The sequence below is a fragment of the Gavia stellata genome, chromosome 26 (assembly GCF_030936135.1).
Source record: "Gavia stellata isolate bGavSte3 chromosome 26, bGavSte3.hap2, whole genome shotgun sequence".
In the NCBI taxonomy this organism is placed as follows: domain Eukaryota; kingdom Metazoa; phylum Chordata; class Aves; order Gaviiformes; family Gaviidae; genus Gavia; species Gavia stellata.
In genome coordinates this window covers 9,412,121-9,429,871 of record NC_082619.1, presented here as the reverse complement: position 1 = coordinate 9,429,871, position 17,751 = coordinate 9,412,121, and the positions used below count along the sequence as shown (strand labels likewise).

Sequence of the window (17,751 nt, the reverse complement as noted above, 5' to 3'; positions counted from 1 at the left end):
TGGAGCTGCCCCTGCCCCACGCAGATGTGCCCAGGCCGGCCAGGGCTGGGGAGCAGCACCAGTGGCGCCTGTGTTAGTGGGCAGGGGTCCGATGGGCCAGCCAGAGCCCTCTGCTACGCTCTGTCCCTCTGCTCAGCCCCTGAGCCATAGCTGACCCTTGAAGACACCCCCCGACATTCCCCACTTGTCCCCCAGTGCCCACCTTCTGCCCCCTGCCCACACCCCTGTAAACTTCTGTGCCTCCCTTGGTTCCCCCCACGCATCTTCCAGTGCCCCCTACTCCCCCCAGTGCCGCCCTTTTCCCCTGCTACCCCCCCACTGCATCTCTGGGCAAATGCTGTGGGGGGTCCCAGCATGGCAGGACACCGGCGGGGGGCAAAGCCTGCTGTGGTGGTATGGCCAGGGCTGTCCTGGGCTGTTCCCTGCGCCAGCCCTTGCTGGTGTCAGAGGTGGTCCTGCCGTGGTGGGAGGGGTGGCAAGGGGATCCCCATGGGCAGTGGGCGGGCCCAGGACCCCATGGGGAGACCCCTGCTCTGGGGTCTGTCCCGGCATGACTCCATTGTCCCCAGCCCGGGAAGATCTGAGGTGTGGCAGCCCCCGGCCTCAGCGTCACCCACATGTGGTCCCACCAAGCACAAGGGTGCCATCGGAAAAAAAAAGATACACTCCCCTTTAGGCATTTCGTGCAGAGCTTTATTTAATTAACTCCTTGGTGCTGACTGGGGCCAGGTATCACGGAGAGACTCGTCTAACGCCTGCCTCACTCGTGGGTCCTTCTTGTCCTGCAGTCCCGAGAGAGCTGGAACGACACAGGCAGTGCCGTGGGGACCTGGTCCCAGCCAGGTATTCCCCTGGCCGCTCCGCTCCAGAGACCCTTTCTCCAGGGATCTTCCCACAAAAAAAGAAATCCCAAGGAGCAGGATCTCATTCAAACCCTGTGAACCCTTCCTTCCCCACCCCCTGCCTTACCTCAGCAAAGAAAGCTGTAGCTGTCACGCGCAGCTTAAGTGATCAGGAACGCAGCCGTGGCAAGAGGCTCTTCACCAGAGAGGGGGAGACAAGCCCAGCCTGGAGCAGGACGCTGCACAGGGGACACAAGCGAGGGACACACAGTTACCCAGGAAGGCCACAGGCCGCGTCTCCAAAATTCACGTGCACCGATGCAGACACTATTCTTTAGCTCAGGACGGCTTCCCAGGCACTCCAGAAGGGTCCCAGCAGCCATTTCTCTGCGCATAGCTCCGCAGGAGGTGGCCAGATGCATCCCTGGGGCTCTTACCTTCTCAAGAGACGCAACCCCTCAGGGTGAGCCAGGGGGTCTTCCAGGCGAGCCCACACTGCCTGACGCATGAGCAGCTGCATCCATGTCTGTGCCATGCATTTGCCTAGCACCAACTCTACAGCCAAAAGGAAAATCCTGGCAGAAGAAACAAAACACAAAATAAACAAACACAAGCAAAACAAAGCAAATCACAATAACAACACCCCCACAAACCCAAAGAAATCTCAAATTGCAGCAGCTTACGGGAAGACTTATCTTTAGCAGAGCTAAATACCCCTGAAATGATGCTTCAGAGCCTTCAAGACTGCAGCTAACGACACTGGTATTTTCCTCATGCCGCAAGCCCACTGAAGCAGAAGAAAACCCACGCTCCTAGACTGACTCCATGCCCAATACTTGCCAAGGCAACACCTAATACCCCTTCCCACCAGCATTTTGTGAAGAATGACACCAGTGCCCATGAGAGCCTCTGCTCCCAGTGGGGCGGGTCTAGGGAGGGAGTGCAATGCTGTTGTGCATGCAAGAGTATGCAGCAGGCAAGATGAGAGCCGTCCGCAGCATGAGCTGCCTAAGACCTTCCTGCCTAGGAGCTGGAGTTTCCCCGTGAAGGAGCAGAAGTAAAACCACGACAACCGGTTTGCACATCTAGGAAGCGGGGCAGGCCAAGCACTCCCTCACCCCACAAAGGCACGTGCCTTGGCCAGGGGAACCAAAGCCAGCCCCTCCATCTGCCCCTTTGGCTCCTTACCTGCATGGCTTCTCCTCAAGCACCTGGCCCTCAAGGAACAGTTGCCTCCAGCCATTCCTGGGGGAAAGGAGCCTCTCCTTGCCCAGCGTTTCACTGGCCCACCTCAGGAGGCTGCGAAGGAGGTGGGGAAGCAGCTGCCTGAGCTCCTCCGTGCTCCTCAGGGCAAGCACCACCTCGGAGATGGCACGGGTGATCTGCAGAGAAACGTGACCAAGAAGCCCCTCTTCAGGCAAGGCCTTTTCCCAGCAGCCTGGTTCCCCTGCCTGCCTGGGGCAGGGGGGTTACTGTCCGCAGTTGTCACTTCTGCGACAGCCTTATGGCTCAGCAGCACAAGACTGTCCCGGCTCCCCACACTGCTTGAGGCCGGCCCAGCACAGCGCCCTGGGAGTCTCCAGGGGCATCTGCAAAGGGCGCCTGACTCCCTCGCGCCGAAGTATGAGGTAGCAGGTGCAAAGCTGCAGAAACGTGTCTGCTGTTGAACGTACCGTCAGAGTCTCCAGAGCAGTCTGACGGTTGTGCCGCTCCCAAGCGGGAAAGCGAGTCCACAGGCGGTTGTTTCCTGCTCTGTTTAGTTTCTCCACTAAGCACCTCAGGACCTGAATCCCAATGGTGCTTCTCCCCAGGCTCCTCCACAGCTCCACTGTGTCACTGCAAGGGAAGAGACGTTCACCCCTGAACCCGTATCCTCGCAGTCCTGCAGTGCCCTCAACCCTCCTCATCTGCAATGGGGCTTACAACGCCCCACTCACGGCAGAAACACAAGCACGCAATCTTGCAACACTCCAGACTGTTCAGGCAGGAAAAAAAGACCTGCTTCTCAACCGGACCCCCCCAGTGCACGCAAGCTGCAGGGTCTCTGTTTGACTACAGCGGGGAAGTGGGTAGTGCGTGTACCTGTCCATGGGTGGACCTTTCCGGAGGAGGCTGGTGATGAGGGGCTCCCGGTGAAAGCGGGCGAGGAGAAACACCGCCCGGAGCAGGAAGGGCCTGTGGGTGCTCTGCTGCATGTAGGTGCAAAGGGTGTTCAGGATTTTTGGCACCTGAATGGAAGAAGAGGAGACAGAAGGGCTCAGTGCATCCTCTACCCCCTCCTGCGGGGCCCAGACACAGACATGCAGCACATGAGCAGTGCCTGCTCCCTTGACACAGAGTCCAGACCTCGCTCGAAACCTCCCCCCTGCCACCCTGCCTGACCCTGGCTCACGTCTGGAGCTGAGCGTGCTCTTGGTAATTGTGCGCACACACGCGCACACACACATGCACGCATTCACATGCACAGACTCAGTCACAGCATGTCCCTGGGCCCAACCGTATGAGCAGCTGCGTGCCCTTGCGCACACAGAGGACACGACACATTTCACACCCAACACTTGAATAACTCTCCCCACATGCGTTGCGATGCAAGAGCAAAACCAAACACGCTCTTTGGGACCCTGAAGATGCCTTGCAGGGCCTCTGCAAGGGCTCGTGACTCCTTCCAGAGGAACCCGGTTCTCCAGGGACACTTCTCCTTGCCTCTACCCTCCTTTCCCAAAGCACCAACCCCTTCCCCACAGAGGACCTTCCCCCAAAAGAAGGGGTATTTGCTTGAGCCTTTCACAGCTAGAAGCCGTGGCCATGATAAGGACAAAGAGGCAGCCAGGTCCCTCATCCCGTGGAAGATCCCAGCTTCTCCCGTGGCTGCCTACCTCTGGCCCGTGGTGCAGACAGAACCTGCGCTGCGCCTGCGGAAGCATCAAGGGATGACCCCGCAGCCCACGGATGCGGTGCTCCCGCTGCCCGGAGCGGCCGCGGGCTCTGCAGGGACGGCACAGGGACACCCTGCCCTGGCTGTAACGGCAGTGGCCTAACGGCTGTGTGAGCTTTAGCTCGGCTGGGCGCGATCCTGTGGGCTGCCACCCGTGGCTGCCGTCACTGCAACCGACCTTTGTCAGCGGCGGACAGCCACGGAGTTAGTCTGGGCTGAGTGAGCTGCTGCTGGCCCTGGAGCCCAAATGGAGCGCAGGAGAGCAGGAGCGGAGGAGGAGAACAGGAGCCTTGAAAGGGCAGGCACAGCATGAGGCCAGAGGCTCCCAGGCTACAAACAGGCAGCAACTGGTGCCTAAAGGAAGGGCACCTCGCAGGCTGGGAAACACCATAGTCGGGGAAAGCAATGAGAGCAATGAACAAGTATGCAACCTATGGAAAACCTGGCATGCCCAGCGAAGCTCAGAGTAGGAGGAAGTGAGGAAAGAGCAAAGTGAAGCAGGTCCCAGGGCAGGGAGGACTGACAGTGACCCCGGAGGAAGGGGAGGAATGCCAAGGTTGGTGCCTCCCGGTGCCTCAGTCACGGGAAGGACCTGGACAACGGGAGACTTTGGACAAGAAGGGCCCATATCCTTGTCACCAGCTGGAGCAGACCCCAGCAGCAGTTGCTAATGCCCGGCTCAGACCATCAGTAGCCCTTCGGCTTGGCACACAGGCGGCGTTTCTTGAGCTCAAGATAACTGCACAGGGTGTCGGGCAAGAGCCAACAGGACAAAAGACAAAGTGGAATGGGAAAAAAGGTCTCCTTTACCTCCTGGAGTATTTCCTTTCTGCATTCCTCCAGGAAGACGAACACCCACGCCCACACTGCTCTTGCACGTGTGGGGGTGACATGCAGCAAGCTGTCCAGGACGGCAGTCAGAAAGTCCGTAGCCTGTGCCGGAGGGATGCATTTGCAAACAGCCTGGAGAGAAGTCAGAAACAGGAGAGACCGCGTCACAGCTCTGCTCCAGCAGTTCAGAAAGGAAAGGAAACTTGATGGGACTGTTAGCTCGGCAGTCATGGAGGAGGCAATCACTTTTTCCTCCTGCTGTGCATACGGTGCTGTTTACGTCTAATGCGGCTAAGCGATTTGGACAGCTTGCTCTGGAGACTCTGCAGGGGAGCAGGGGACATGCAGGAGCCCAGGAGCTGGGCCCCCACCCCGGTCTTTTGGGGCCAGTTACCTTTGCTATTTTGGTACAGGTCTCCACCGGAATCTCAGTGTCTGGGCTGTTCAGCTCCTCACAAAAGCACCTGATCTCATCTGCCTGAGGCACCACCTCCATGGTCTTGGCTGGAGCAAACACCAGGAGAAAAGACGAGTCATGTCTACAGAAACCCAACCTCTGGCCCTAGATACTGCTAAAGGAGAACCCAAGGGGTGGCAGTGAAAGCCACAGGGAAACCCAGGGCCCTCCTGAACTCGGTGCAGCAGGATTTCCCGAGCCCAATAAATGGCTGACAAATCCCGGGCTGGAAAGAGCCCTCTCCCTCCTTGAACCGTTTGCTGGGGCTTCAGGGTTTCAGCAGCCTCTGCTCCTAGCAGCTGTGTCCCTGGTTCACGCACAAGCCACCGTCGTCTCTGGGAGGCAGGAAACCTCCCCGTGACTGCCTCAGCACAGGCAGACCCTGCTGCCTGAGGAGGAAAGGGTTCAAACACAACCCTTTGCAGCACGCCCCAGGCCTGCAGCTCAGATCCCTCCTCCCCGCCCAGTTTGCTCTGGGCAGCAAATTGGTTTCCTCTCTTGTGCTCGGCAGGAAATTTCTTCCCTGTCAGCGATGAGTTTGGAGACTGCCTGGGGAGCTGCCTGTCTCTCCAGGCTCAAGGCAGGGAGCGAGGGGGAAGGCACCTCTGAAATGTCAGGGACCTCATCCGAGCAAGTTGTCTGACCACCCTCTGTCTCTCCTTGAACATGGAGGGGGACAGACATGGAGGGGGACAGTCCCCAGCACTGGTGACAATGTCCTGCTCTCAGACAGTGGTGGGGGATGGCCCTGACCACCCAACCTCACACATGCCCCAAGGAGATGGGACTCAGCGACCTTCTCCCAGGGATCCTTCCTGAGATGGCCAGGGAAGCAGAGGGCTAACAGGGTGGGGGCACAAAACCAGCCAAGCACGTTGCCTTCCCTTCCCTCCTGGGGACGGGGCCTGGCCCTGCAGGATGCCAGTGGTGCCAGGCTGGGAAGGGAGGGAGGATCAGGCTGAGCAAGGCTGGGGAGCGCCCGCTCTCCTCACCTTGCATTTGGAGGAGGTAGCCAAGGCAGACCCATGCCCTCTGGCAGGACGTGGCCAGGCAGTCGCTGGTCAGAGTCGCCAGCAGTCCCACCAGGGAGCCGAACTGCTCGCAAGGACGTCCTCTCTGCAGGGGAGAGCAGCAGGAAAAGGGTCGCAGGCAGCCCCAGCACCCGCTCACCTCTGCCACCCATCCTGCTCCAGGAGCAGAGACCGGGCAAAGGCAGGCAGAAGGGCTGCCCTGTAATCCCTGGAGCCCCGAAACCCAGCACCCAGTTGGGCAGGGCTCCCTTCCGGGGACATGAACGGTGGGAAGGGGGCACCGGGGCACGCGGTGGGCTCTACTCACCATGAGCTCAAATCGCTCCTTGCAAGCTCCCAGCACGTGGGCACAAACCTGCAGGGCTCTCTCCCGCTCCCATTCTTTGGCTGAGGTGAGCCAGCCCTTCAGGACCTGAGGCAGGGTGCATCTCTCTCACAACAGGCATCTTTTTCTCCCTGAGATCCCTCTCCCCCTCCCTCCTTCTCCGGCCCCTTCGCAGCGCGGCCCCTGGCCCCACTAAGCACTGGCACTGCAGCCTCCACCACCTTGCTCTCTCCAGCCGCCTCTGCCCTGAGCCCGCTGTTGCTTCCCTGCTGGGATCTCCCCACTCCAGCCTTCCCCCAGGCTGCTCTGACCCAGCTCAGGTCTGGCTCTTGGCTTTGCCTAAGTCGGGGCCCACTGCTCTGCACGGCCTGAGGCTGCAGTGGCCGGGCGCTCCCGTCCCCCAGCTCAGCCCCTTGCCCCGGCCAGACGCACAGCCTCAGAGTGAGGAGCCAAAGCCCCACTTTCCCGTAGAAAAGGTATCCACCTCCTAACACCCTCTAATGCCTCCACTCTCTGCCCCCACGACACTTTCCCTATTGCCCCATGGCCACTCACATGGACCACGTCATCAAAGCAGGCAGAGGTCTTCTCTGCCTCCAGAAGGGTTTCTAGGAGATGGCCCAGGTCTTCCATGCATCTCCTGTGCAGAAGCTGAAAGCAGGAAAGCAGAGCTGAGGTTCTGCATCACGGGGGCTGCCGGGGCGCACTGAGGTGGGATCCTGACCCAGGGGTGGGCAGGCACTGGCCGGTGGGTACCTGCATGTTCACAGCTGCCCTCACTGTCTTCCTGCCCTTTTTCATCCGCTCCTTGGAAGGACGGGACAAGACAGTCTGGCAGCACACTGACAGCAGCTTGCGATTTTCCTCCCTGCTCAGAGGTGGCCTCAGCTTGCTGGCCAGAGGAAAAAGGAAGAGAAAACAGAAAGAGGATTTACTAGCCCTCTCTGGAGTGGCTCAAACCACAGCTGGTTTCCTCCTAATCGAGGGCCCCAAATCCAACACCCCCAGCCCATGCCAGCGAGCACTGCCTTCAGCACCAGCAATTCCTGCCTCCTCCCAGGCAGCAGGCAAACCCCTGCCCCAGGTTAAGGAACCCCGGGGGCTCCCTTCCTGGGGGAGACACCCGACATGGGGGACACCCTCCCACTCCACAGCCCCAGCAGCTCCTGGCTCCATGCTGAAGGCCACTGGGGCTGCCCCAGCCAGCTGGGATGGGGCACACTGGGAGTCCCCACAGCCCGCGGAACAGACCTCACCTCAACTCCTCCAGGGCCTGGAACACTCCATACACCAGGGAGTCCCAGGGCTCCCCCTTGATCCAGTCCTGCAAGTCCCAGAGAGAGAAGCGCAGAGTTGGCCGGGGCACGGGACAGCCCTCCCGCCTTCCCTGGGGACAGGCTCCGCTGCCAGGCCTGGGCAGACACTGCCCCGTCACCCCCACGCATCCCCAAAGGCACCGCAGGAGGGACCCTGCTCCCCAGCCACAGCCACCCAGCACCAGCACTCAAGGGCCCCACCAGCTCTGGACACAGCTCCAGGAGCTCGCGGGAAGCCCAGAGACCATCGTGCCTCTGGGGAAACCAGTCTGATGGCACAGCCCAAAACTCCCCCGTGCGACTGCCCCGGCTACGGGCACTCACCAGCAAGGTCCACATCGCCTCCCGCTTTAAGGAGAGCTCAAAGCTGCCGCAGTCGCCCACAGCCTGGATGGCACAGCTGACCTCAGTGATGCTCTGCACCAGGGCGAGCTTCAGCTGCAAGTCCTGAGGCCAAAGAGAGCAAAGCACCCCTTCAACTCTTTGAAGGGCTGAGAGGTGGAAGAGGAGCATGGGCAGGGGAAACCCATGGGGGGCTGGATCTGGACGTTGAGGACAAACCCTTCCTTGGGAGGTCTTTAGAAAGAGACCGTCCATCTCGGTCCACCCCAGCCCCGAGGGGCTGGAGCTGGGACACCCAGGCATCCCTGCCCTGTGTGCTCCATACTCCTACCCTCTCTTTAGCACCGGAGAGACGCAGGATGTTGCCCATGATTCCTCTATCCAGGTGGGTGAGCAGCTGCTCCTTGGGGGCACGCAGCGCCATGCCGCTGTAGGTGCGCATGAGAGCAGCGCGAATGGCCTGGGCTCTCTCCATCTTCTGCCTCTGCTGTACCTGTGTCGACAGAGATGCCCTGAGATGTCAGCCCCGGGACTCTTGCGGGCTCCTGCGGCAGGCACCTTCCCCAGCTCCCCTTCCCTGCACCTTCCCCAGCTCCTTGTTTCCCTGGGCACCTCCCAGCAGCTCCCCAAGCTGCTCCTGGAGCTGTGAGCTCCAGGGCCAGGAGCTGTTCCCATCCCACAGCTTGGGATCTCGCATGGGGATGGGGACGAGGTGCAGCCAGCATTGCACACACTGCTGGCTCTTTTACCACTGATTTGAGAGGTCGGGGAGCTGCCTGGAGCCTTTCTGTGGAAAGGTATCTGACATAGTCTGTCACGGTCCTGCTCAGAGATGCGCAGCCCGTGCGCGTCAGGGGTGCAGATGAGCCCAGTCTGCTCACCTCCCCAGGCCAGGCTGCACCGCTCTCTCTGCAGGGCGCTGCCCTGCCCTGAAAGGCTTCCCCACAGCCCCCAGGTGGGGAGCAGAGCCGGCGAGACCTCACCAGGCTCCTGCTCCCGGCCCTCAGCTTAGAGGAGGGGGCAGAGTGTCCCACCGTGCACATCCCCTTGTCGCCAGCTCCTGCTGAAGTTAAGGCAGGGGCAACGTGGCTGCAAGCAAGCAACCGCTGCAGCTGCCCCAGCTGGGTGGCTCTGATCCACCCGGTGTCAAACCCCCTCCTTTCCAAAGACACCTCAGGGGCCCCAATGCCAGGACGTCCCCTCTGAAACACAGGTCTCACATAGCTTTTACAAGAGGGCTAATCTAAAGGCAGCTGCCACCGTTTGGCTGCTGCAGGTGTAGAAGTGGAAATAAGGTCAAAAAAGGAAAGCCAAGCAGGGAGACCCTGGATCCGTTACCTTCCAGCCCATGGAAGTCTGAGAGAACCCATCTCCGGTGAAAGCAGCGGAGAACACAGTCACCGTGTCCAAGACCAAGTGGAAGTGGCTCTCGGCAGCGTGGGACACAACAGAAATCATTCCCTGCAACCACAGAGAAACAGGGAGTCGTCTCCAGCCCAGGCACTCAGCCGTGGTCAGCAACAACGGCCAGGTAGGACGTTGCAGCAAGGGGGAAACGGCAGCAAGGGGGAAATCAAGGTCTGGAGCAGCCCTCCCTCTCCCCCAGGAACAGGCAGGGGATGCGCAGGACATGAGCATCACCTCACCTGGGCCTCAGACAGCTCCATGGCGTTTGTCTCCTGCAGGAACCTCAGCACCTGCCCTTGGACGTGTCTGAGGTCCCGACAAGCTGCCAGCGCCGTCCCAAGAGCCTTGTAGAGGAAAAGCTGAAAGAGAAGAGGCCGAGCCCAAGATGTGGTCACGGCCTGACCTGTCAGGAGAGGGCTGGCCCCACACGGACCCGACCGCCCCCGGGAGCAGGCGAGGCCGGCCACAGTGCCAGGCTGTAGCCAGCCACTGAGGCAAGCCGGGGGGAAGCGCCTTTTGGGGGCAAGGGAAGGGGAAGAAGTGGAAACCGCCTGCGTGGGCAAAGCACCGGGGCCAGCCCCGGCCCCCACACGGGGCAGGAGACACACCTTCTCCCAGGAGCCGGGGGCAGAGCTGCCCAGCTGCTGGCTCAGCTCCTGGCTCAGGCCCACGGTCCAGGCCTTGTCCTTGATGGGCTCCAGCGACGCTCGCAGGAACTGTGGGGAACAGGAGAGGAAGCCCTTGGCCAGGGCCATTTCCACACTCGCGTGTCCCGCGATGCTGCTGGGGGAGAGCAGCTGGGAACGGCATTCTCTTCCCCCGCCCCACCCAGCCCTCTTTTCACCAGCCTCCCTCTTCTCCTAACAGCTCAGGTGAGACCCCCCGGCAGAGGAGGAGGCAGTGCTAAGGCGCGTGCCACAGCGATAGAGGGCATTAGCCATCAGCTGTGGCACCTGTGCAGACAGCAGCTCCTCTGAGCGGGCAGGCACCTACTGCGGGGGGAGCCGCAGGGCGCTCAGGAGGTGCCCCCACCTCCTGCTGCCTACACAGGCAGCCCCGAGCTTCCTCCCACAACTTTGTCTGCTCCCTCTTCTCCCCCTCTATTTGTGACATCCCCCCAAGGATGCTGTACCTTGAGCACACGGTGCTCCCACTCTGCAGAGTCCAGGCAGCTCCCGTTTTTTCCTAGAAAGCAAGAGGAAGCAAAAGCTCTCGCTGCTATTTAAGCTCACACCAAAGACGAGCCTGGTGGTCTCCTCTGCGGTCAGACCTCCCTAAAGTCCCAGGCCATCAGCCTAGAAAGGGCCTAGCTATGCCAAAGCCCTCACGAGGCCGAAGACACGGGAGGGATCCCAGGGGCATTTGTCTGACCGCAGCAGATCCCCACTGCTCGACTGCAGCTCCCAGAACAACTCCGACCACTGAGTCACAGCACACACCAGCAACACACATTTTCTCTTTAACGACCCACTGCTTTTTACCCACTTGCAGCCCTTCTCCCAGGCTATTGCCCAGGACGGCTGCTGCAAACCTGGCCTGGCCTGGGGATTCCATCCTCCAAAGCCGGGGGCTGCACCCGCTCCAGGAGCAGCAGTCCTGTCCCTCCCCCAAACACCGTCCCGGGCAGGACGTGGGGGTGCCACCAAGACCTGCCGTCCAAGGGGACAAAACCAGCCCCGTCCAGCCCCTGGGCCGAATCGGCGCTGGGGGACAGCTGCCCCCAGCCTCGGTGCTGGCTCCCTGGAAGGGAAAAGGCAGCAGAGCAAGTGCTGGGGAACTGGGGACAATTCCCCTCCATCACGCTGGGAAGCTGCATTTTCCTGCCCCCCTTCCCTCCCCCCAGCCTCTCCCTCCCCACCCGCACTTTACCTTCCAGGTACTGCAGCAGGAGGGGGATCTCGGTCGCCCACGCCGCCCCCAAGGCTCTGTGGATCCTGCCATGGAGGGCCTGCAGCAGCTGCAAGGCAGCGACTGCACGTTCGCCGCTCACGTAAGGATCTGCCGCCACCACCTAGGCGAGGGCAGGAGAGAAGGGTCGCTCCTGCCGCCAGAGCTGCGGCTTCTCCCGGGAGGGAGGGAGGGAGCTCGGCACCGCTCAGCCAGCAGCGGGCAGCCGACGGCTTCACCCGGGGTGCTGCCAGCCCAGAGAAAGGAGTGGGATCCCCGACGGGCTCGGGCAGGCTCGGGCATGCTGCCTCCTCCTCGGGGGATCCCGGCACTGGCCTCAACGGCATCTCTGCCCCGGGCTCTCCCACCACCCCTGGCCAGAAAAGCTCTTTCCCCAGGGCCCCGCTACTCACCAGCAGTCGAGCCAACAGGGCCTGGGGAGCCGGCAGCCGGGCTGTGGGGAGGAAGAAAGGACGGGTGAGCTGACGAGCCCCCACCGTGCCCTGCCCCTCGCGCCTCTGATGCCCTGCACAGGGCTGAGAGCAGCTGTGCTGCCACAGCCCTGACCCGGGAGAAATCCCCAGGGCTGCCCAGCATGAGATGAGGGCAGCTCCAGCATGGCCAGGAACGAGCCCCGGCTCGCCAGGAGAGTGCTGCGAGCAGGAGAGGCGGGCCTCTGCGCCGGGCAAGGGGCAATGCAGGGCAGAGCCCCTCGTGCCCATCAGCAGAGCCTGGCTCTGCCCTGGTTTTCCCGGGCTCGTGCTGGGGGCTGGTGGGATGCAGGGAGACACAGACTGGCCAAACCCCCGGCCAAACCCAGCGGCGCTCACTGGGGCTCCTACCTTGCTCCTGGGAGTCCATGGCATCAGGCTCCTCCTCTTCTTCCTTGCACCCTGCTCTCTCTCGCCTCTCCACTAGGGCTCGGAGACAGCGGGAGAGTGGGATGAGCATGCCGCTGTACTGGGCTGGCACCACGTACTGCAGCAGCCTCGGCCACAGGAGCTGCAGAGAAAAACCGGGCAATTCACCACATTGGCATTTCCACTCAGCTCCAAGATGAAAAGGACAGTCTGCGTTTCCCTGAGCCGTGTGCGCTTCAGCACACGTGAGGGGAGAGGTTCAGGGCATGGGGGAGCACGAGGAAAAATGTCCTGAAGGCAAGAAGTGGCCACAGCAGCAGGACACAGGGCGACTTACTTTGGTCATCCCTCTCAGAGAGACATCCAGCGAGCCCAGGATGTCCACGCACAGAGCTCGAAGAGCTCCATCCTCCGGTGTTTCCCAGGCAAAAAGGCCTCCTGCCACCTGTAAGACAGAGTTGGCAAAAGCCCTGTTACTCTCAGCTCCCGACCGACAAGGCTCAGGCACGGCCTCACCAGTGCTCCTGCACCAACCTCCCAGGAGCACTGACCTCCTGAAGGAGGACAAGGACAAGAACAGCCAGACCCAGCTCGGGAACCACTTCCCGGACCCTGGGAAGGACTAGGAAGCCTGGGAGCAGAGAGAGACACTGCTTGTCTGCACAGTCCCCCAGGGCCCAAATGCTGCTGTTGTGCCACCAAAGCAGAGGCGAGGAACGTGCCCTTCAGCAGGGCTGTGCTCGGTGCCAGCCCTGGCAGCAGCACGCCCAGCCCGACGGATGCGGGGGAGCACCCAGAAGCCCTTTCCTCCACCCTGCTCCCAAAGCAGAGCCTCCCCGAGCCACAGAGCAAAGCCATGCGCACGGATCTCCCAGCTAGAGGGAAGAGTCTCGCAAGTCAGCGGGAGGCTCGGCCATCCCCAGCTTTCATCTCCTGGGCGCCCAGCTGGAAATGCTCCCCAAAGGGACTGCCAGACGGCCTGTCCCCTTGCCAGAAGGGATGCGGGCCCCCAGACTGTCATCGGATGGGCAGGGTGTGCTTTGGAGGGCCCGAGCATGAGAACACCACAGAAAGATCCTCTAGCCCAGCCCACCCACCTGTCTGCATTGGCTGTGTTTTTCTGATTGTCCATCAGCATTTAAGGATGGAGGATGTCCTGTCCCTACAAGCCCTCCCTTTGCAAGGCGGCTTTGTGGAAGGCACCTGTGGGCACAGCTCAGCCCGTGGGGTGCGCAGGCAGCCCCGCAGTCCCGGGTGGCACGCCCGGGTGCAAACCCTCAGCATTCACTGACACCTCCACCAACATCAGCACAGACACCCACGAGCAACGGCCATTTGGAGGCTGCTCCGACGGCAGTGCCAGCCTGGAGCTCTCCACGGCCAAGGATGCCTGCAGGAGCTCTCAGCACAGTCCAGGCACCGGTCAAAGCCCTGGCTGTCCTGCTCTGCCCTTACCAGTCTGCCCGAGCTCCGGCTGAACTCGTTGAAGATGTGCCCCACCACATCCCATGCCCAGCAGCTCTGGGAGCCGGAGCTGAGCAGCTCCCGGATGAACTCCAGAACTGCCCTCCGCACCTGCCAGGGGAGAGCGTGGTTACGGTCCTCCTGTTCAAAACCCAAAGGGAAGCCGCCTTTGCTTGGGGGCAGCCTTTGTGGCTCGCGGAGAGATGACGAGCGCACGGCAGGAGCTTTCGTTCCTGCCATCAGGGCTGGGCTTTAGCACCAGGCTGGATGTGCATTTGTCCCAGAGAGCACAGTGACCTCCCCGCTCCACTCTGCCAGCTCTCCCCGCAGATGGGCCATCCACCCACCGCCTGGGCAACACGCCGGCGCTTCCCCAGGCACCCCAGCTCTGCCCTAAGGGAAAGGCTTCCTCTGCCTCCCCTGGTGGCATGGTCCCTTCCCAAACCAGCTCACCTGGGCACTGGGGTCGTTGCACACTGACCCCACGGCCTCCACCACCTGGGGCAGCTTCTCTCTCACTGCAGGTGCTGGAAGAGATGCAGAGAGGCGTGCGTTGAGGCAGAGCCCCAATGGCAGAAGCTTCCAAGTTACCAAGGGGACAGAAAAGCAGGGCCTGACTGACTTCACAGGAGGCAGTGGAGTAGTCGAAGCGACTCCGTTTCTAGAGGCACAGCTGTTTTATACGGACTGAAAGGTATGGTAATATGGGAACACAGAGGACGAGAGAAACGGCATGGGTACAAGCAGCTCCTGTGCACACCAGCCTGCCCGTGTTACTGAGCTTGGAGCATTGTCCCTGGTGTGCTGCCATTTTGAACTGCCGGGGGAGAGCTCGAGCCCTGTCGCGGGGCGTCAGCTCAGCTGGGGGACCCGCTCTTTGCAGCTCCTTTTGGGTGCAGGTGCACCGCTTTCAGCCCGTTCCTGCTCTCAGCCCAGCAGCCCCAACCCCTGCCTTGTGTCCCTGGTCCGTGGCACTGACCGTCAGAGTGGGCCAGCGCTCCCAGCAGGCCCAGGGCTGCCACGCGACCGGCCTCACTCCCACCGCTCAGCTGGGACTGTAGGAACAGGACCGTCTCCTCGGGGCATATTCGTGCTGCAGGAAAGAAATCGCATTCTGCATTAGCAGGCAGCTGCCCCCCACCCCGACCGCCAAGGACAGGGAGAGAGCTGCCACGGCACTGTGGGGCATCGCCCAGTCTCCTCTCCTTACCCTGCAGCACAACGCAGCGGGACAGCACTGCCTTATGGGCCCGGCCAAGCTCCTTGGTCGCATCAGAGAGCTGTGGGAACAGGGTCCATTTCAGAGAAAGTCGCATCAGTGTTGAGAGGGACTGAAATGAAACGGTGCTCTCCGCTCTCCTCTCCCTGGGTACTCCGGGCACGGGACCCAAGGCCAAAACCCAGCCCACCCCACGGTGGCCCAAGGAACACACAGAACTTTGCAGCAGCCCGGCCTGCCCAGGAGCTGAGGCCGAGCGGCGTCACGACGCTGCCCTTAGGCTGCCGGCGCTCCAGTCTTCCTGCGACTATTCCGAGAGGGAAATTGCTGTGGGAACCGGGCTGCCCCTCGGCTCATTCCAAACAGCCGGGATCAGGCATCCTGCAGCCCTAAGGTGGCACCTGGATCACAAATCCTGGCGTGCTCCTGGCCTGCAGGAAGGTCCCAGCGCAGGGACACCCTGCCCTGCCCTGCCAGCTGGCAGGTCTTTCCCCTCCGTGGCAATCACACCTATGGGCCCCAGGCCGGCGGCAGGGCGCAGGCTCCCCTTACCTGGCGGTGCACAGCGGTGCTGACGGCAAGAGCCGTGCCCCGTGGGACTGGGGCCTCAACTGCCTCCAGCATCTCCAGGACATAGCTGAGGCTCTACAGGGGAGAATGGGGGAGGAAGAGGAGGCTAAAGCCACCTGAAGGCACTTGGGAAAGGAGAAACCCAGCACTTCTGGGACAAGGGGAGCCCCTAACACCAGCTCCCAGGGAAAACCCCAAACCCTCCCGCAAAGGGCTTCTTGTTTGCCCTCCCCTCAGAGCAGCATCGGCAGGGTCTCTTTCCTCTGAACAGAGCCCGCTGTTGACAACTCCATTTCCAGGCACTTCCCACTCATCAGACCTCGGCCCTCACTGGACGGGACTGGACATGACCCTGGGCATTAGGGCAAAGCCCTTCCTGCACACAGAGCCCTGGGGAGGTGGTAATGCCTCCCTTCCTGAGAAGACGAGCCCCAGGGACTCCTTGGTGAGATGAGGGAGGCTTTTCCCGGGCACAGCCCTGTGCCGCCGCCCCCTCTCCCTCTCCATGGAGATGCCAGGAACAAACTGCCGCAGACTCGAGACCCCCCTGGGACCTCTCCGTGGGGCTGGTGGCTTCCTAGGGCTCTTCCTCAAGGCAGCAGAAATAACCTTGAGCTTGAACCCAGCTCTCGCTCAGTCAGAAACAGCCCTGAGTCCACGTCTCCGCACAGCTGTCTGCGTCCCCTCTCCAAACTCCCCGTAATGACGAGTCCCCAGAGCCTCTGCCTTAGGACCACCGCTGGGTCTGAATAGCCAAGGAACATCTCTGCACCACTCTGTACTTCCCCAAAAACCAGGGGCGGAGGCAGACTGCTTTGGTGGCCCTGAAGGAGAACAAGCTCACCTGGGCTGCTCGCACGTCACTGGACGCCTCTGCTATCAGGCGGTTCAGGACACCGCTCGTCAAACAGACGTCCTCTCCCTGCAAGACGCTCTCCAGCTCCCGGTACGTCTCCACTCGGTCACCCTGGGGACAGGCCACAAAGGGGAGTGATGGGACTTGCTTTGCCCTCGTTGCCAGGGACCCACGAGAGAGACCTGCTGTCCCCCAAATCATCTGTGTGACACGGGCACGAGGTACGAGCTGCAGGCATCGGTCAGGACAGCCACGGGGGAACAGCAAAGATCTTCTGCGGCGCCTCCGACATCAGCAGAGAGCCAGACAGGGAGATCGACTCCACCAGGGTAAAAGGCCATGCGGGAGCCCAGGAAGTCACTCCTGAGGACGGGGCACGGCGGAGGTCAGAGGGAGAGCGCCAGGTGAGGAAGGGTGTGACTGTTCACTCGACTCCTGCCTAGATTTTGCCCAGGAGAGCGCTGCGAGCTCCCGGGGAAAGGAGCAGGGAGCGGTGGCATTAGCCCAGCTTGAGCGGCAGGATCGGCGCTTGGGGACAAAGCGCCTGCAGGAGGGCAGAGGTGCCGTCAGGAGAGGGGAGCCCTCAACCCGCCCCCACCTCACCTCATTGTCTTGCAGCCGCTTGAGCAGAGAAGTCCCTGCGGCCGCAAAGGTAGTGACAGCCGCAGGGACAGTCCCCCTTGCCCTGCCTGCATCCTCGGAACGCGCAGGTCTGGACGGGGAACCAAAGCATGAGCAGAGAGCTGGAAGAGAAGAAAGAAATGGTTTTGCTGGCTGCAGGGCTTCGCACCAGGGAGGGGGGAGGATCTTCCCAGCCTCCCCCAGCGCTAACAGTCTGTGCTGGACTGTACTGGCAAGAGGGGAGTCAGTGGGATGAGGGGAGGGAGTCTGGCGCGGGGGCCCTGAGCTGGGCAGGGGAGGGACACGGGGCTCTGCGAGGAGACGCCAGGAGAGCTGAGGCTGAGCAGCCCCGACAAGAGCCAGCCGGGCTGGGTCGTATCCGAGCAGTCCCCAGCTGCCCCATGGAGGGCAGGGAGAGGATGGAGCCAGAGCCCTCTCGGAGGTGCCTGGCAGCAGGATGAGAGGTGACGGGGACACAGCCCCCAGCACCCGGCTGGGGCAGACACTGCCTCCAGCAGGCATCAGCCCCCAACCTCCCGCCAGCCCCTCACCTCTGAGCGCTCTCATCCTCCTCGTGGCAGCAGGATCTCCCGCGTGGACACACTGCTCCCTCCGGGCAAAAGCCACGAGAAACTGAGGCAGCACCAGCCCCAGGAGGAGGATCTAGAGCCCGGCCATTGTGACACCCCTGCAGGGCGCGGCACCTCACAGAGGGCTGCCGTCACACGGGGACCCGTGCTGGGGACACACCATGGGGTGGGGACCGGACACGGCAGCAACCTGGGGAC

At 61.8% G+C, this 17,751-nt stretch overlaps 2 protein-coding genes across 2 annotated transcripts; both read right to left on the bottom strand.

Moving 5' to 3' along the window:
- Window positions 1-751: 751 nt before the first annotated feature.
- On the bottom strand, window positions 752-8,527 carry LOC132319272 (maestro heat-like repeat-containing protein family member 2B). Its single transcript, XM_059829705.1, has 15 exons — window positions 8,411-8,527; window positions 8,062-8,184; window positions 7,678-7,745; window positions 7,178-7,313; window positions 6,977-7,072; window positions 6,404-6,508; window positions 6,058-6,181; window positions 5,003-5,112; window positions 4,588-4,740; window positions 2,925-3,070; window positions 2,516-2,678; window positions 2,031-2,224; window positions 1,280-1,417; window positions 970-1,081; window positions 752-799 (listed from the first exon to the last, which is right to left on the bottom strand). Exons 1-14 carry the CDS (start codon window positions 8,519-8,521, stop codon window positions 1,012-1,014), a joined length of 1,737 nt encoding a protein of 578 aa, XP_059685688.1. The 5' UTR covers window positions 8,522-8,527; the 3' UTR covers window positions 752-799; window positions 970-1,011.
- Window positions 8,528-8,530: 3 nt separating this feature from the next.
- On the bottom strand, window positions 8,531-17,530 carry LOC132319255 (maestro heat-like repeat-containing protein family member 2B; the record flags this gene model as incomplete). The annotated part of the gene is made up of 17 exons (XM_059829578.1): window positions 17,515-17,530; window positions 16,946-16,980; window positions 16,331-16,453; window positions 15,469-15,561; window positions 14,908-14,977; window positions 14,677-14,790; window positions 14,151-14,224; window positions 13,689-13,808; window positions 12,571-12,678; window positions 12,216-12,375; window positions 11,787-11,827; window positions 11,356-11,497; window positions 10,619-10,671; window positions 10,095-10,202; window positions 9,726-9,845; window positions 9,418-9,540; window positions 8,531-8,572 (listed from the first exon to the last, which is right to left on the bottom strand). Coding segments are annotated over exons 1-17 (1,542 nt in total), but the record flags the coding sequence as incomplete, so codon positions are not given.
- Between the last annotated feature and the right edge of the window lie 221 nt (window positions 17,531-17,751).